Source organism: Kogia breviceps, chromosome 11, assembly GCF_026419965.1.
Source record: "Kogia breviceps isolate mKogBre1 chromosome 11, mKogBre1 haplotype 1, whole genome shotgun sequence".
Taxonomy (NCBI): domain Eukaryota; kingdom Metazoa; phylum Chordata; class Mammalia; order Artiodactyla; family Physeteridae; genus Kogia; species Kogia breviceps.
Genome location: NC_081320.1, coordinates 11,506,198 through 11,524,710, shown reverse-complemented (window position 1 = coordinate 11,524,710; position 18,513 = coordinate 11,506,198). Strand labels below are relative to the sequence as shown.

The 18,513-nt window shown below is 50.1% G+C and overlaps 1 protein-coding gene across 1 annotated transcript in view; it reads right to left on the bottom strand.

Moving 5' to 3' along the window:
• FBLN7 (fibulin 7) overlaps nucleotides 1–18,123 on the bottom strand; it is a 50,547-nt gene extending 32,424 nt beyond the window's left edge. Inside the window, 2 exon segments of the mRNA XM_059079097.2 lie at nucleotides 17,631–17,759; nucleotides 17,761–18,123. Coding sequence (XP_058935080.1) covers nucleotides 17,631–17,759; nucleotides 17,761–18,117 — 486 coding nt within the window. The 5' untranslated portion in view covers nucleotides 18,118–18,123.
• Nucleotides 18,124–18,513: the final 390 nt, after the last annotated feature.

The window sequence follows — 18,513 nt, the reverse complement described above, 5'->3', positions numbered from 1 at the left end:
AGTAGATTTTATAAGTTCTCATCACGAGAAAAAAATTGCAACTGTGTGAGGTGATGGATGTTAACTAGACTTACTGTGGTGATCATTTCACAATATATACCTAGAGCAAATCACTATGTTGTATACCTTAGACTAATACAAGGCTATTACACATTTATATTATATTATACAATTATATCTCAATAAAACTCAGTGTGGGGGGAGTCAAAGTTTGCAAGGAAAAAAAAAAAAAAAAAGGAACATCCTTGTCTTCTTGGCAAGCCAGCATGGCAGGGGCAGAGCCAGGGTGCCAGGGCAGTGGAAAGAATGACTGCCTCTCGACATGAGGTTTGAGGGGTCTGTGCAACAGCTGCTACTAACAGGGCAGCCCCTTGATCCCAAAGTGCTGGAAATGGAGTCCACAGGAGCCATGCTCAGAATCCATCACCTGCAGTGGACCTCAGGATACGCCTCAGGGGCATAACTGAGTTTATCTGCAGAGGTGGATGACAGGCTAGAAAGCTTCGCACCAAGTCAAATGCTCAAGAGGTCTGCACCTTGGGACATTAGGGTTAGGGGGTTATCATGGGGACAAATCACGTCATAGGAGGGGGACTGAGAACCTAAGCGTTTCCCCTTTTCAAACTGAGAAAGCTTTATCGTTTTGCTTGATCATGAAAATAAAGCATGCTTCCTGAAAAACCATTCAAAACGCAGAAAAACACATCAGAACAAAGGACAAGTCCCATGACCAAAGACAACCACTGTTAATTTTTTGTGAGGTTTTAACTTTTGGATTAGATACACATGCACACACACAGACACACACACGCATCACCTTGCAGGTGCTGGACCAAGGGACGCAGGTCTTACATTAGCTCTTTACTCTCCACTCTGGGTTGTGGCATCATTTCCATGTCAACGAGCAGAGCAAAAGTTGGACCCTGAGCCTCAATTTCACTTCTGTTCCTCTGTGTTCTTTTCTGTCCAAGAAGGGGGTCTCCTGGCCCCCCCACTCCATTTGTCTGCCCACTTCCCCTCCCACACCCACCATCTGCTCTGGGCCAAGAGAAGCCACACATGGGAATGGATCATTTCCTTCTTTATAAACATAGCTCGTCAACGAGGTCGGCCCGAGGGGGCTTTGAGGGGCTGCGAGGGTCTCAGAGGCTGGGGGACAGGAAATAGGCTGGACCCTCAGGTGTCACCCATCTGAATTTCAGCCTGGCCCTGCCACAGTGAAAGCTGGCTTCCCATCTCAGGGTCCCAGACCCCAACTGTAAAAAGCAACCGCCCACTTGGGCAGGAAGGCTCACAAAGCCTGTGACTGGGCAAAGGTCAAATCCAGGCAGGGGGGCGTAGGGGGGAGGTGGGGGGAAGGGCTAGGAAGAGGAGGGCTCCATACCAGGGGGAAGGAAGGCGTGTGTCAGAGGAAGCTGCCAAACCAGGGCCCCCACCTGCCAAGGTCTCTTCCAGGACTCTTTTTAAAATTAATTAATTTATTTATTTTTGGTTGCATTGGGTCTTTGTCGCTGTGTGTGGGTTTTCTCTAGTTGCAGTGAGCGGGGGCTACTCTTCCTTGCGGTGCGTGGGCTTCTCATTGCGGTGGCTTCTCTTGTTGTGGAGCACGGGCTTTACGCGTGTGGGCTTCAGTAGTTGTGGCACATGGGCTTCAGTAGTTGTGGCACGAGGGTTCAGTAGTTGTGGCACGAGGGCTCAGTAGCTGTGGCTCATGGGCTCTAGAGTGCAGGCTCAGTAGTTGTGGCGCACGGGTTTCGCTGCTCCGCAGCACGTGGGATCCTCCCAGACCAGGGCTCAATCCTGTGTCCCCTGCATTGGCAGGCAGATTCTTAACCACTGTGCCCCCATGGAAGTCCCTTCCAGGACTCTCATTTTTAATATTTTTCTCAAAGAAGAGACCCTCAAATGGTCTAAATTTGCATCCTTTCAATACCTGGCTCCAAGCCTGGCTTATGCCATTGACAATAAATAATGAAAATTCGTTTCCATTTCTTAGAGTTAATCACGTATTTGTAATGGAACCAAGAAAAGACATGCAGTGAAACTCTTCCATCCTTGGGTAGGAAAAAGATCCAGATTTACCGCTTCTGGTATCAAACTCTGCCTCACAGGGCTGGGTGCTTCCCTGAACGCAACACCAAGGGCAGTGTTTACAGAGAAGGGCAAAAGCAGAGAGAAAAGTAGCGACAGCAGTCACCCCAGCCAGCTCTTCCTGAGCTGGGATGGAGGTCAGGCTCCTGGGAGCAAGGAGGTCACAGAGCTACCCTCCATCCACCCCACCGCACCGCCAGGGAAAGTCTTGTCCATCTTCTCTCCAACCCACCCTCTCACATGGATCTAATGGAGACGCCTCAGGGCTGACAACACCCCTCTTCCTGGGAGGCTGACCAGCTCCTGAGACCTCACCTGCTGGCCCAAGGGTAGACTCAGACAAAGACGATGTGTGTCCCCCAGTTCACCCCGTGCCCGTGCCAGAACTCGGTAGGCGGACCTTCCCACCCCATCCAGGCCTGCTTGCCGTGTGGGCTCAGTTTACAAATGAAGCCCAGCTCTCAAAGCCCTGAAGGGCCCAGGCATGGGGGGACACAAGAATGGGGGGTCCTTGAGGCTCCATTCTCACGTGACCTGGCTCGACGGTCATCCTGACGGCGACAGCCTTGGCACAGTGGCTATTTCTGAGGGCCACCTCAAGGCTAACAGAGCCCCAGACCCCTCCAGGCAGCCACGGATGACCCCTTGGACCTTGGAGGGGCCATCACACGCTGGTTTCTTCTAAGCCACAGTTATGTGTCATGTCAGCGTGTTGTTAATGGGAACACAGATGTTTTGATGCCTTTAGATCTATGAAAGGACGGAGCACACTTGCCAAGGCTCGAGGCCCTCTGCATCTAAGTCATGTAGAATTTGCACGATTTTTTTTCTCCAAAAGTTTTTTTGTTTTGTTCCGTTTTGTTTTTTTTAATTTTAGACCAAATCAGAAGCGGGTTATAACTCCTCAACTTCTCTCATCCCAGTGACCTTGACCCAGCACCCACACAGAAGAGTAAAGGAAGGACATTTCCGGGGGAAGTGAGGGAATTTTGCTTGGGGAGGCGCCCAAGGCCTTGTCTTAGGGTTCTCCAGAGAAACGGAACCAAGAAGAGCCAATTGTATCTGTACGCACGCTGTAGAGAGAGAGACAGAAGGAGAGAGATTTATTTTAAGGAATTGGCTCGTGCAAAGTGCGGAGACCCAGGGAAGAGCTGGTATTGCAGCTCCAAAGGCCGTCTGGAGTCATAAAGCCCTCCTTCTCTGGGGAACCTCAGTCTTGGGGATGAAGCCCTCCCACATTATGGACAGCAACCTGCTTTACTCAAAGGCTACCATTTAATGCTCATCAAGTCTAAAAAAATACCTTCACAGAGACGCTTCCACTGTAGGGGGCGCGGGTTCGATCCCTGGTCAGGGAACTAAGATCCCGCATGCCGCACCGTGTGGCCAAAAAAAACCTTCACAGCAACATCGAGACTGGTGTTTCACTAACTATCTGGTCTAGCCAAGAGGACAAATAAAATTAGCTGTCACAACCCTCCAGCAGAGTCTCCCTTTGTGTACTCAGGGCATTTTGGGTTCTTACGATGCCGGAGGCCCGAAGTTCTATATTTTCGCCCCAACCCAGTTCTTGTCTACTTTTTGAAATGGCCACGGGAGCGATGACAACGGTAGGAGCCAAGAGGCAGCACTGCCACCACACCGCACACAAGCGAACTCGTCAGATGCTCACGGCAGCCCCGGGATATGGACACCATGATTACACCCACTTTACAGGCAAGGAAGCTAAGTAGTCACTTGGCCGTGGTGACGCACCCAGGATTGAAATCCCAGCACGCCTCCTCCAGACCCTGATGTGAAACTTCAGAGAGGGGTCCATGGAGACCCCCCAGGAGCCCTTCTCTGTCCATCTCCCGACTCCTCTCCTTTCCTAGCACCCCCTTGACAGCCAACTCGGGTCATCCCTCTCCTGGCCCCTCTGCATGCCTGAGGGCAGAGAACAAGTTACAGACAACGTGGAATCCTCACCACTGAGGACAGTGCACGCGAGACGCTCATCTGAGCGAACCAACAAAACAGACGGATGAGGAGCGAAGGCAGATGTAAGCGTGAGCCCAGGGCAGCCTCCCTCATCTCCCTCCCCAAATCCACCATATTCTTTCACCTGCTTGCCGCCCAGGCAAGCTTCCAGTGGCCACGTTCACCGGCAGACTTGGTTGTGCCTTTAACTGCATCACTTTACCTCCAGCAAATATCTCCCCTAACGCCCAGCCCAGTGGGGAGCTCCGTTCACACACACACACACACACACTACACGTATACACATACCACATATACATACACACATACATATACACAAACACACACATACCACATACATGTATACACACACAATACACATACCACATACACACACATACGTACACATACCATATGCACGTATACACACATACACAAACCACATATACATACACACATATACACACATACACAAACCACATATACATACACACATATACACACATACCACATACACACAATACACATATACCACATACACACATATATATACACACACCACATACACGTATACACACATACACAATACACACACATATACACACATACATATACACCACACACATACCACATACACAATACACATATACATACACACACATATACACACATACATATACACCATACACACACATACCACATACACATATATACACATATACAATACAAATATATACACCACATACACATATACACATATACTCATACACACACACACACACACACACAAAAAAAAAACCAGTCACAATCCCCTGTGGAGCCCCCTGGTACTGGGCCTTCCCCTCACCTCTCTCCATAACTTGAGGACCTCCTGGCTGCAGAAATGGGGCATGTTTTGCTTACTTCCTTTTGGGACTTGACCCAGTATGAGTAGAGAAGGAGAGAGGAAGTTGAGAAAAAGAGAGGAAAAGAAGAGGAAAAAGAAACTTAGTATATTGCATCTTCTCCTCACTTACTCATTTTTTGTTTTTCTTCTTTTTTATATTACATTTTTTATTGCGGTATAATTGACATACAACGTTCTGTTAGTTTCACATGTACAACAGAATGATTCCACAATTCATTCATTTATTCATTATTCCACAAATATTCACTAAGCATCCTACTTCGTGCCAGGCACTGACATAAGAAATGGAGCCATCATTATCTCATTTAGTCCTCCTTGCAGCCCCCCTAGGCAGGCATGGTTTTCCCCATTTCACAGCTAGAGAAACTGAGGCTCAGGGCATCCGGTTGGTCAATGGAGAGGCTACCTTACCAGTCACATTGTGCCCAGTCCACCCACTGGGAAAGTACATTCTTCTTCTCTCTTCAGCCCGAGGGAACCAGGACGAGGGGCTCAGAGGCCCCAGTTTGCTAGCTGACCCTCTCAGTCCCCCCACTGTCCCCTGCAACACACACGCACGGACCCTTCAGGGAACGTCAGCCCACGTGTGTGCACATTCACACATGATCCAAGATTTCTGCGACTTGTGAAAGCGAACATCTGGATCTGACCGGGTCTCCTGGGGCTGACGCCAAGGAGGTGGAGGGCGCTGAGGGGCCTGGTCCTGGCCGGCAGCGTGGGCAGAAGGAAGGGGACTGATGAGGTGAGTGCGGTAGGCGTGGCCATGGGTGAGAGGTGGAGCCTTGGAGTCCTTATTCTTAAAGTAACTCACCTGGATGGTTGTCAAGTCTGAATGACATACGCGGTGCACTTTCAGATCTTCCTACCTTTGCTAGCGAAAAATCCCAAGCGTTTCTCCGTGAGCAGGCAACGGTGCGACAGAAACTATCCTGTCCTGCACCTGCACCTGTGTCCCACCTGCTTTCCCTGCGTCTCCCGGGCCCTCCTGCAATCTAAACCTCCCAAAAGACAGAGGTCAGAACCCCGACACAGGACTCACTGGGCTAAAATCAGGGTAAGATTCTCAGGTTTCTGGGATAAGCACATAGATATCTTTGGGCGGAGGGCATTATTCTGCTTACAGAGCCGTATGTGATCAAGCCCTGCCACCTCCAACTGTGTCCAGATCAGGCACCTTCTGTGTCCCAATATTCAGACCTCCTCTGTGTTTCTCCACACACCTCAGCAAGCTTACTTCTACCTCAGGGCCTTTGCACTGGCTGTTTCCTCTGCCCAGATTCTGCCCCTGGTCCTTGAAAGCCAGGCTCCTGTCTTTCCATTTTCACTTAGAAGCCCCCTTCTCAAAGAGCCTTTCCCCGCCTACTGAGTATAGAGCAGCCTCCTGGCCACCCTCCAACACAACACCCCATTTCCATGGTCTGCCTCCGGATACTTTCAGGTTTGTCTTGTTTTTCTCTACCTGCTTGGTGAGACGCGTGACAACAGGGTCTGTGTCCACCTCATCGCTCTCTCCCCTGACACGTACTGAGCCCTTATTTTGGACCTGTTCTTTGAATGTCACTCATTTTCTCCTTCCTACCACCCCATGAGACAGGCATCTCAGAGGAGGAGGCTGACTCACAAGAGGCAGGAACTTGCCCCCCGTCACTCAGCCGGGAAGCATGGGAGCCAGAACACAGACCAGGCACTCAGGGTCTTCTCCACTTGCTACACTGCCTCGGGCCCTGCTGCCTTGCCAGACCCAGAAAATCACCTGGCAGGAAAGGCTCTCGGGACATAGTTGTAGAATGAGCACATTACCTTACTAGTTAGATTCCTTCTGGGAAGGTAAAATCTTTAATTGCGCAATCAGAGAAGGCGCCGGGAGGTGATACTGACAAGTTTGTATGTTTTTCACAGCACAGTGTAAATGAGGGATGGCGTCTGATGCTTCTCTGGAAGAAGCTTTTCTTTTTGTCTTTTTTTGCCTACAGACCCCAACCCCTCCTGCAGAGACGGGAAACCCAGCCTAGGGGAGGAGAGGGAAGGGCATCTCCTGGGCCGGCAGTGCGCCGCTTCTGTTGAGAGTCTAGAGGTAACCTAATCCCCGGCATAAAGAGAAATGTCTGAGTCAGGAGCCAACCAGATGACAGCAGTGAGGTCAGGGGGCAGCCTAGGGTCTCCTGAGTCCCTGGAGTTGCCATCCGACCCCCACCCCTCCAGTCTTTGATGTGAATTTTGTCACGTCTCAGTCTTACCTGGAAACCCAGCCCCAAGATGAGCTCCCTGGGCTTTGCTTCCCATTTAAGCTGCTTCCCTCTGGAGAGCCTGGCGCCCAGACCGCCACGTTTTCCCGCATACAGGGAAAATCAATGGTTACTTCCTCGAGATAGAGATTTACTTACTGAAATGGGCAGGTTTGGGTCCTGTCAAAGTGTAGGTGCCTATTGTTTTCTTAAATGAAGATGTCTGTGACATCCTTATTTTCGGTTCCAGGCAACTCCAGAGAAGCAGGGAAGACTCAGGTGGAGGCTTTGAGAGGACATAGAAAGTTCTACCCACTCAGGGAGTCTGCCCCATTGTCCCCAGGGCCCCAGGGCTGCAAAAGCCTTGGGACAGTTGGTAGAAGCATGGCAGCCCACCATTGCCCCTATAGATCCGGGGCACCGTCGGGCCTCTGTCAACAGTCAGGGGATGGACACCCCTCCTGGGGCAGCTGGCTGGGAGGCAGGTCGAGGTGGGCGCGTGCAGGGAGGGCCGGTGCCCAAACGGTGGGGTGAACAGCTCCACGGGCCTCTGGCTTGGTCGGCCTGGAATCAAGTCCAGTGTCAAACGGAATCCTCCAGGGGGAGCAGGCCTGGGAGGGCATCGGTTCCTGCCTGAAAGCCTCCAGGCCAACCCGAGAACCCAGGGCACTGCCTTCTTCCCCGGCTGTTCACATCCAGTCCACACCCTCAGCACTCGCTGCCCAACGCCCCCGGGGGCCAGAAACTGCCCCAAGGAGCGAAGGGGTCTCCACTCTTCTCTGTAATCAGGGCCGTCCTTGACAGGACTTGGAAAGAGTCCCCCTCCTGAAAGTGCCAGGGAAAGGTAGAGGCTGCTGGAGAAAGTGGAAGATGCCAGGACAGCCTCCCGGTCACCCATCCTCATCTTGACCCCACCCGTTCATCTGAACACTGTCTCTGCAGGGAGGAAAGCCCTGGATCACTGCTGAAGAAGGCTTGCAGGATGGCAATCTCTTCCTCCCCACACCCACACCATCTGCAAGGAGGCTCTGCCAGTCTTCGCATCCAGAGGGAGGTCTGTTTTCCCATCTCCGGATATGGGCGGGTCTCGTGACTCGCTTTGGCCAACAGAATGCACTGGAAGCGATATACCAGTTCCAAGGCTGGCTCTGGATTAACCACATTGTCTAGTTTCTGTATGTGATGTTTTGACATCCGGGGCGACGCTGAGTGGCACAGACTGCCCCTCTGTGGCAGGGCCTGCAATCTCCTAGAGGCAGCAAACAACACAACACCCTCCCTGCCCACGCCCAGCACACCTCTGGTAGCAAACCAACGGAACCAGAGCCCATCCGCCTGCTTCTCTGGCTCCGAAGCTTGTGAGACACTAACACCCGCCCAGTCCCCGCCAACAAACCTGGGGTTCGGCGTCAGACAACTAGGGGCATCCCTATACCACCATCCTGCTACAATTATTCCAACTAGCCAATCTGAACCCGGTTAGTCCCCTTAACCTGTCTCACCCATTTCTTCCCCCAAAACCCCCAGTAAAGGCTTTCCAGAAGTTTCCCTCCCTCTCTCTCTGCCTGCCGTTCTCTCTGTAGCCCAACTTGGTATGACATGCTCCCTCCTCGAGAGAACTGTAACACACTATCTTTTCCGGCAGCGTCTCCTGATCTGTTGGCCTCGCCACGCTTGGAGGAAGCCAAAATCCCAGCTTCATTTTATTTTTTATTTATTTATTTATTTATTTATTTACGCGGGCCTCTCACTGCCGTGGGCTCTCCCGCTGCGGGGCACAGGCTCCGGACGCGCAGGCTCAGCGGCCACGGCTCACGGGCCCAGCCGCTCCGCGGCACGTGGGATCCTCCCGGACCGGGGCACGAACCCGCGTCCGCCGCATCGGCAGGCGGGCTCTCAACCACCGCGCCACCAGGGAAGCCCCCAGCTTCATTTTAGAACAGCATCTCAAGAAGTCTTGGGCATTCTGCTAAGTCCTGGCCCTTGACGACTTTCTACCACGTGAAAAGCCCATGCTAGCCTGCTGGAGGATGAGAGGTTGCGTGGAGCTGAGCCACCCTGGACCAAGCAGCCTCAGCTAACCTGGCAGCCGTCCACAGATGAAGAGGAGCCCAGACCTGAAGAGCAGAGCCTGGAGCCAGTGAGCAGAACAGTCCAGCTGAGCCCAGCTCAGACTGCCACCCTGATCGGCCAACTCCAGATCTAGAGCAGCCCTTTCAAAACCAAATGCAGGGTCCTTGTCTGTTGTGTTCCCGGCCTGGGCCATGGCGGTCACCAAATATTTGTTTTATGAAATGCCCCATTTTCAAAAGGGATGATTCACATGTCCCCGTAGCTTCCGCTCACCCCCATGTAGTCTTATAAATGCAGGCGCTGGTGTATAAAACCCTGCTGCAGGGTAGCAAATACTCCTGGTGCTGCGAGCACGGCAGATACCTTTAATCAAGCATGGTATCCCTTTGGGCTGAGTTCTGAAGTAAACAGCAATCCGTCTCAACCTGGAGTCCAGCCAATCCATCGAAGGTGGCAGTAGCATTGACATTGATAAGCTGACCATACTACACCGGGAAGGAACATACTTGGGTTTTCATTTTTCCACCCTTCTTCATCTCATTTGTTCTCAGACCAGGGAACAGGTCTCAAACCCTCCCCACCTCCTTCCTCCAGACTCAGTCAGTGGGGGACATTGGATGGGGGAGTTTTCCCCCCTCTCACTCCTTCCTCCGGGTTTGCTCCCAATATGACGATTCAGCTGCTACTTCCTCAGGCATATCAGGCTCCCCGACTACAGCGTGGGGATAATGGTGCTACCGTCGGCTGCTTTAAAGTTTCAGGGTAGAAAAATGGTAACATCTACAATAGGAAAGGGATTTGGGAAGGCCTAAGGATCGCGGATTAAAACATCATTTTCCTGAGAATGTGTTCAAAAAAACAAGGGAATAAGCCAAGAAAGAGGAAGACATATGATCTAGAAAACATAAACTCCAGCTCAGGCCAAAGTCCCTGGGTAGCCACAGGGCTATGAGCCCAGAGAAGGTCAGCAGATCTGCGATCCAGGGGGAAAGCAGCCCGACAGAATATGGACTAGGAAAGAGATTATTGGAAACAACTGTGCTTATGTAGAGGACGAACCGGGCAAAAGAGAAAAATCTTGAGGAAAACCAAAAAGTTACACAAGAAAGGAAATTAATCATAGTAGACTATTTGGCTCTGCAGCGAACAATGGAACAAAATACTCATCTGTCGTTACAGGAGATCAATTGTTTAGAAATGGGGAGTAATTTCCAGGGCATTTAAAAACAGAGGACTGTGGAACAAGTTATTGAAAGCCACAAGCTACCAAAAGTCACCCAAAGGAAAAAGCCTACCCTAAGTAGTTCTGTATCTGTCAGAGAAATTGAATTCATAGTTAAAAACCTTCCAGGGGCTTCCCTGGTGGCGCAGCGGTTGAGAATCTGCCTGCCAATGCAGGGGACACGGGTTCGAGCCCTGGTCTGGGAGGATCCCACATGCTGCGGAGCAACTGGGCCCCTGAGCCACAACTACTGAGCCTGCGCGTCTGGAGCCTGTGCTCCGCAACGGGAGAGGCCGTGACAGTGAGAGGCCCGCCCACCGCGATGAAGAGTGGCCCCCGCTTGCCACAACTAGAGAAAGCACTCGCACAGAAACAAAGACCCAACACAGCAAAAAGAAATTAATTAATTAATAAACTCCTACCCCCCCCCAAAAAAAGTGTCTCTCCCAGATGTGTGAAAAAAACAAACAAACAAAACAACCTTCCAGAAAAGAAATCTCCAAGCCCACATGGTTTCATTGGTCAATTCTACCAAACATTGTAAGAGGAACTGACACCACCTCTACACAGTTTCTTCCAGAAAAACAGAAGAGAAGGGGACATCTCACAACTCATTTTAGGAAGCCAGCATTACCCTGGTAACAAAACCAGGTAAAGACAGTAGAAGAAATCCATAGATGAGGGACAGCAAACTGTGTCTGTGGAAAGAGGGCCAGAGAGTCAAATTTTTCATCTTTGCAGCCGGTAGGGTCTCTGTTGCAACTACTCACCTCCACAGCTGCAGTGCAAAAAGCAGGTATGGATGACATGTAAGTAATTGGTGTGCACAGATTTGACCAGCAGTGTACTGGGTGTGGCTCATGGAGCATAGTTTGCTGACCCCTGCTATACACCAATATCCCTCATGAACAAGATACTAGAATTCTCACAAAACATTAGCAAGTAGAATCCAGAAATATAGACGATGTATACAATGCCATAATCAGTTAGGGTTTATCTGGGAATGCAAGGCTGCTTTCAAAATTAGAAAATCAAGCACACAGCACTGTAAATCAACTGTACTTCAATTTAAAAAAATTAAAAATACATTAAAAAATTCAGTCAGGGCTTCCCTGGTGGCGCAGTGGTTGAGAATCCATCCGCCTGCTGATGCAGGGGACGCGGGTTCGTGCCCCGGTCTGGGAAGATCCCACATGCCGCGGAGCGGCTGGGCCCGTGAGCCATGGCCGCTGCGCCTGCGCATCCGGAGCCTGTGCTCCGCAACGGGAGAGGCCACAACAGTGAGAGGCCCGCGTAACGCAAAAAAAAAAAAAAAAAAAAAAAAAAAAAAAAAAAAAAAAAATTCAGTCAAAGTCACCCACTTTAATGACTGAAGAAAAACCACAGGATCAAATCAATGGAAGCAGAAAAAAGCATGTGATAAAATTCAACATCCATTCAGAATGAATCCTCTATCAAACTATGGCTAGAAGAGAACCTTAACCTGACAAATGGCATCTGCAAAAAGCCACAGCCTAGCATCCCACTTAATATTAAAAAACTGAATGCATTCTTCCCAAGTTCTAGAACAAGGCAAGAATGTCCACTCTCTTACTCAACACAGTACTGGAAGTTTTAGTAAGTGTGGTAAGACTAAATAAATAAATAAATAGCGCATGGATTAGAAAGGAAGAAATAAAATTGCCCCTATTCACAGATAACATGATTGTTTATGTAAAAAAATCTACCCCAAAAAATGCCCTATAACTAATAAGTGAGTTCCACAAAGTCACAGGACACCATGTCAACACAGAAAAGCCCACTGAATTTCCATATACAAGGAATATAGCATTGGAAATGAAAAAATTTAAAACCTAATACCACTTAAAATAGCTCCCAAAATGAAATACTTAGATATAAATCTAAGAAAACATGTTTATGTTGGTAACTAAAAAATGCTGATGAAGGAAATCAAGGGAGATCTAAATAAATGGAAAGACATTGTTTTCACAGATTGGAAGACTCAATATTGTTAAGATGCCAGTTCACCCCTAATTGATCAGTAGGTTTAGTGTAGTACCAATCAAAATTCCAGTGGAATTTTGTGGATAGAGACAAGCCGATTCTAAAATTTTAATGGAAATTAAAGCTATAATAACTGAAACAATTTTGAAAAATAATAATAAAGTCTTAAAATAAGTCTTATATAAAATTACAGTAACGGGACTTCCCTGGTGGTGCAGTGGTTAAGAATCCGCCTGCCAGTGCAGGGGACACGGGTTCGGATCCCTGGTCTGGGAAGATCCCACACGCCTCTGGAGCAACTAAGCCCGGGCGCCACAACTGCTGAGTCTGCGCTCTAGAGCCCACAAACCACAACTACTGAGCCCATGCACCACAGCTACCTGAAGCCTGTGCGCCTAGAGCTCATGCTCTGCAACGAGAGGCCACCGCAATGAGAAGCCCGTGCACAGCGACAAAGAGTAGATGCCCGCTCGCCACAACTAGAGAAAGCCTGTGTGCAACGAAGACCCAGTGCGGCCAAATAAATAAATAACTAAATAAAATTACAGTAATCAAGATAGTGTGTTACTGGCAGAAATAAACCCATGTGATGCACTGATTTTTGACAAAGTTGCTAAGACAATTCAATGGCAAATTCAACAGTCTTTTCAACAAATGCTGTTGGAGCAACTGGATATCTACATGCAAAGTGTTTATCTCAACATAAACCTCAAACTTTACACAAAAATTAGCTCAAAATAAATTACAGATCAAAATGTAAAAATGCAAAACTACAAAAATTTTAGAAGAAAACATACAAGAAAATTTTCATGATCTGGGGTCAAAGAGTTCTTAGACTGACACCAAAACCACGATCTATAAAAATAAAAAATCGATCAATTGGACTTCATCAACATTTAAAATCTTTGCTCTGGGAAAGACACTGTTTAGACAAGCTGCAGTGAATGACATAATGCCATTTGCAGCAACATGGATGGACCTGGAGATTATCATACGGAGTGAAGTAAGTCAGACAGAGAAAGACATATATCATATGACATCACTTATGTGGAATCTAAAAAAAATGATACAAATGAACTTATTTACAAAACAGAAATAGACTCACAGGCTTAGAAAACAAATTTATGGTTACCAAAGTGGAAAGGTGGGGTGGGGAGAGGAATAAATTACAAGTTTGTGATTAACATATACACACTACTATATATAAAATATATAATCAACAAGGATCTACTGTATAATACAGGGAACTATACTCAATACTCTGTAATAACCTATATGGGAAAAGAATCTGAAAAAGAATAGATATATGAATATGTATAGCTAACTCACTTTGCTGTACACCTGAAACTAACACAACATGTAAATCAACTACACTACAATATAAAATAAAAAAAGTTTTTTTAAAGACAAGCTGCAGATAGGGAGAAAATACTGGCAACTCACCTATCTGATAAAGGATTTCTATTTAGAATGTACAAAGAATACTCAAAACTTAACAATAAGAAAACAAACCACCCATTTGGAAAATGGGCAGAGGGCCTAAACAGGCACTTCACCCAGTAAACTATTCAAATGGCAAATAAGCACATGAAAAGATGTCAATATTATCAGTTATTAGAGAAATGGAAATTAACACCACAATGAGATACCATTCCATACCTATTAGAGTGACTTGGAAACAAACAGACAAACCCGATAATATTAAGTACTGGTGAGGATGCAGGGCAACTGGGTCTTTTATGTATTGCTGGTGGGAATGCAAAATGATACAACTGATATGGAATACAGTTTGGCTGCTTCTTACAAAGTTAAAGATACACTACCATATAACCCAGCAATCCCACTCCTAGATATTTACCCAAGAGAAATGAGTGTTTACATTCACACAAAAGCTGTATGGGATGGGCTTCCCTGGTGGCGCAGTGGTTGAGAGTCCGCCTGACGATGCAGGGGACACGGGTTCGTGCCCCAGTCCAGGAAGATCCCACGTGCCGCGGAGCGGCCGGGCCCGTGAGCCGTGGCCGCTGGGCCTGCGCGTCCGGAGCCTGTGCTCCACAGCGGGAGAGGCCACAACGGTGAGAGGCCCGCGTACCGCAAAAAAAAAAAAAAAAAAAAAAGCTGTATGGGAATGTTTACGGCAGCTCTAGTCATAATCACCAAAAACTGGAACTGATACCATGGGTGTCATTCAGTTCAATGGCTGAATTGATTAAAAAAAGCTGTGATACGCCCACACAATCGAATACTACCCAGCAATAGGAAGGAACTGTGCATCCCCAGAACGACATGGAAGAATCTTAAATGCTTTATGCTAAGTTAAAGAAGTCAGAGTCAAAAGTCTATGTACTTTTTGCTTCCATTTATATGACACTGTGAAGATGACAAAACTATAATGATGAAGAATGGATCAGTTTTGCCAGGCGCTGGGGTGGCCAGAGGGTGTGACTACATAGGGCATGATGATGTCATTTTGGGGTGGTGGAACTGTTCTGTCTCCTGACTGTGGTGGTGAGTACCACATATAGAACATAGTTCTATGGTTAAAATCATGGAAATGTACACCAAAAACATTTCTTTCCCATTGAACTATAAAAAGCAATGTATCAACTGGGAGTAGACAACCAAAAGAATGAATCTCTAATGGTGGAATTTGGAACCCTGTGACATGTGATCACAAGGAGAGGTTTTGGAGAAGGGGAAACGTTCTGAAATACCATAGCCCCCCCTCCCCACAGGCAACGAGGAGGCCAAGAGCCGTCATGGAGGAAGAGGGTGAGGCGTGGGGTGTGTTAAATGTTCTCCCTTTCTTGTCTCCCCAGCAAGGCTGTTTCTCTTCCTGGGGGAAGGCCACAGAGTGGGCAGTAGTGTTGGAAAGGGCCCCCACTTACGGGATCCCCACATTGCTCAACCTCCCCCCCTTCCCCAGGACCACTGGCTCTCCAACAGCAGGTCAGAGAAATCTTGCAAAGTGACCCAGGACAGATGGGCTGAAAAGTCAGACAAGGATTAGGGGTGAGATTCCCCCGACTACATAGGATTTGGGGTGAAGGACAGTTTCACTAGAATTTTTAAACTAACTTCTATGGAGAATCCCTTCTGCTCCCTTTCCCCTTCACAGATCCCAGTGAGGCAGGTGCTCTCGCAGGTAAAGAAACCAAGGTTTAGAGGAGAAGGAATTTGAGAAAGCCTGGACGTGGCAGGGCAGGGATGGGACCCAGATCTCCCCCAGGAACAGAGCCTGAGAGAGCTTACTTCCCTGCTTGAACAGCAGCTGCAAACATCTGAGAACTGCCAAGGTGTCACCACTTTTCCAGGTAACCTTCAGAGATCAGATAATGGCAGTGCAGAGCCCCTCAGCTTCCTCTGGCACTTCCTACCCACGCTGCCCCCTCTCCTGGCCTGGGTGGGGAGCCGGCTTTGGGATGCACCTACCTGTGCTTCTGGCCTTGAGCTCTGGGCCTCAGGTTCTGTTATGTAATCTGCAAAGTGGGTGGGACACCCCACTGTTCTGTCGGGTGGGTTGATTGTGGCCCTAGACCAGGCTTCTGCTGCCTGGTGGCTGAGTGACTTCCTTGCAGTGGCAACTGACGGCATGCTGCACTCACACGGGCCCCTGTTTGGTCTGAACTCCCTGCCTGGAACCCCTTCCTGTGCCCCGCGGGCTTCTAGGTGGCCACGGATATGCCTGTCAGGTATTCAGTCCATGGGTGAGAGAGAGTCTGTGGGGAAGGGAAAAGGCTTGGAGACCAAGGAGAGAGACTAAATTTACTCCACTCCTTCCTGGCCATGTGAACTTGATTAAGTCAGAATCTCCCTGGGTCTCAGCTGCAAGATGGGGATGACAGTAGTTGCCGACTCACAGCACTGCTCTGAGAATAAAGAGCCTGGAAGATGCTTAGCAGAGAATCCAGCACTCATCACTCAGTGAGCTTTCTTTCCGGCTGCCGTTACTATTATTGTAATGGACGGTATTCTTGGGGTAGCTGCCCCACAGCCCATGGGACATGCCGTCACAGAGGGAGGGGTCTCCACTTTCCAGAGCCAGTCTGGTGATAGCTGGCTCTGAATTGAGCAATTCCAGTCTCACCTTTGGAAGACGCATTTTTATCTGCATTCTAATCTTAATTTTAACCATGAGTTTTTATTGCTTAATGTAAAAGTGAATCTGGTCAAGCACATAAATCCAGTGGGACTCCAACAGACACAAACGTCAGGGAGAGAAAAATTAAACGGCAAGCTGCCTGCAAGTGTGGGAAAGAAATGCAGTCCCAAATCTAAGGCCCCTGGGCTCAGGTGAGGCTGCTTCAGAAACCTCCCACCTGTCTCTGCCTGGGAAACGCGGCGAACTGCTAAGCAAGTTCTGAGCCTTTAAGAGTTGGTGGTGGGGCTTCCCTGGTGGCGCAGTGGTTAAGAATCCGCCTGCCAATGCAGGGGACACGGGTTCGAGCTCTGGTCCGGGACGATCCCACATGCCGCGGGAGCAACTAAGCCCGTGAGCCACAACTACTGAGCCCACCGCCGCAGCTACTGAAGCCCGTGCGCCTAGAGCCCGTGCTCCACAACAAGAGAAGCCATCGCAATGAGAAGCCCGCGCACCGCAACGAACAGTAGCCCCCGCTCTCCACAACTAGAGAAAGCCCAGTTGCGCAGCAACGAAGACCCAACGCAGCCAAAAATAAATTAAATAAATAAATTTAAAAGTTGGTGGTGGTGAGAATGATATTTCAGTTAGAAACTTAAATGTTGGAAGTTGTAGGGGAGGAGACAACCTCTACCCTAATTGGGTGAGCAGGGAGCTCTTCTGGAGACCTGAGGAAGACCATGTCTCAACTCTCAGGGCAATCTTTCTGCAACGCACGGTTCTCACGCGGCGCCCTCTCTCTCCCTCCCCCCCCCCCAGCGGACCGAGGCTTTCGCGCAAACTGCTCGGCTAGACCAGCCCGGGTTCTCCCAGACGCCCGGCCCGCGATGCATCCGATGACAGATGGGGGGGATCTCACGCTTCCCTCTGAAAACTGAACCCCAGCTCCAGCCTCGCTCCAAGCCCCCAGCCCAAGCATTCCGGTGGAATGTGGCGAGCCCAGGTCCTCCGGCCTTGGCGTGGCCTCCCCTGCAAGCGGGACAGGGGACGGGCGGGAGGGACACTGACCTGGGAAGCCCGCGATTCGGGGCAGGCGAGGAAAAGCAGCAGGAGGAAGAGCGCGCGGGGACAGTTGGGCACCATCTTGCCAATCGGAACCTTTCTGCTTGGGAAGGGGAAATAACTTTGTCTGCCTTCCCTGCCGAGGTTGTCCCAAGCCGATGCTGCAGCCGCCCCTGCGGGGAGCGGGGCTCCGCGCGGCCCCGAGCGGCTCGGGCAGGGAGGGAGGCGGGAACCCCGGAGCGCAGCCGGGCCCGCCGCGCTCGGGAGGCGCAGTCCCGGGTCCAGGTGCGCCACGCGCCGACCTGCAGCCGCAGCGGCCAGGAGCGTCCGCAGCCGCCCGCACGAGACAATCGCGGCGAGGCGGGGAGGCGCCAGCCCCTTGGCCACGGCCGAGGAGGAGGGGCTGCCCGGCCAGGAATGCGCCTGGGAGCGCGCCCAACCCGCGCGGCTCCCCGAGGAGGCCGGGCGCGACGCCGAGGACGAGCGCGGGCATCCTCAGCGCCCTAGCGGGGGCGGCGGCCGACGCGGCGCGCGCGTGCGTGCGTGCGGGAGCCCACCCCGCGCCGGGCCGCTCCTGACCCGCCCCTTTCCCAGCTGGGGACACTGAGGCTGACATCACCCAGCAGGAAGTGGAGCTTCAAACCCAGGTGTGTCCAACTTCAGAGCTCACGTGAGGACATCTTCCTCCACGGCCCTCGGAAGACAGGACTAGAATGGCCAGGAGATGGGCTTCACGAACTTAGACCAAGTTCTCCACCCGAGTAGACTAGTGTCTTTTTGAACAGTGCTATCGGGGTACAAGAACACACACTCGACAGCCCTCCTCATCTGCTGTCCTCCACTCCCCAAACGGAAGGAGAAACTCAGTTTGGACTGGAGGCCGGGTTAT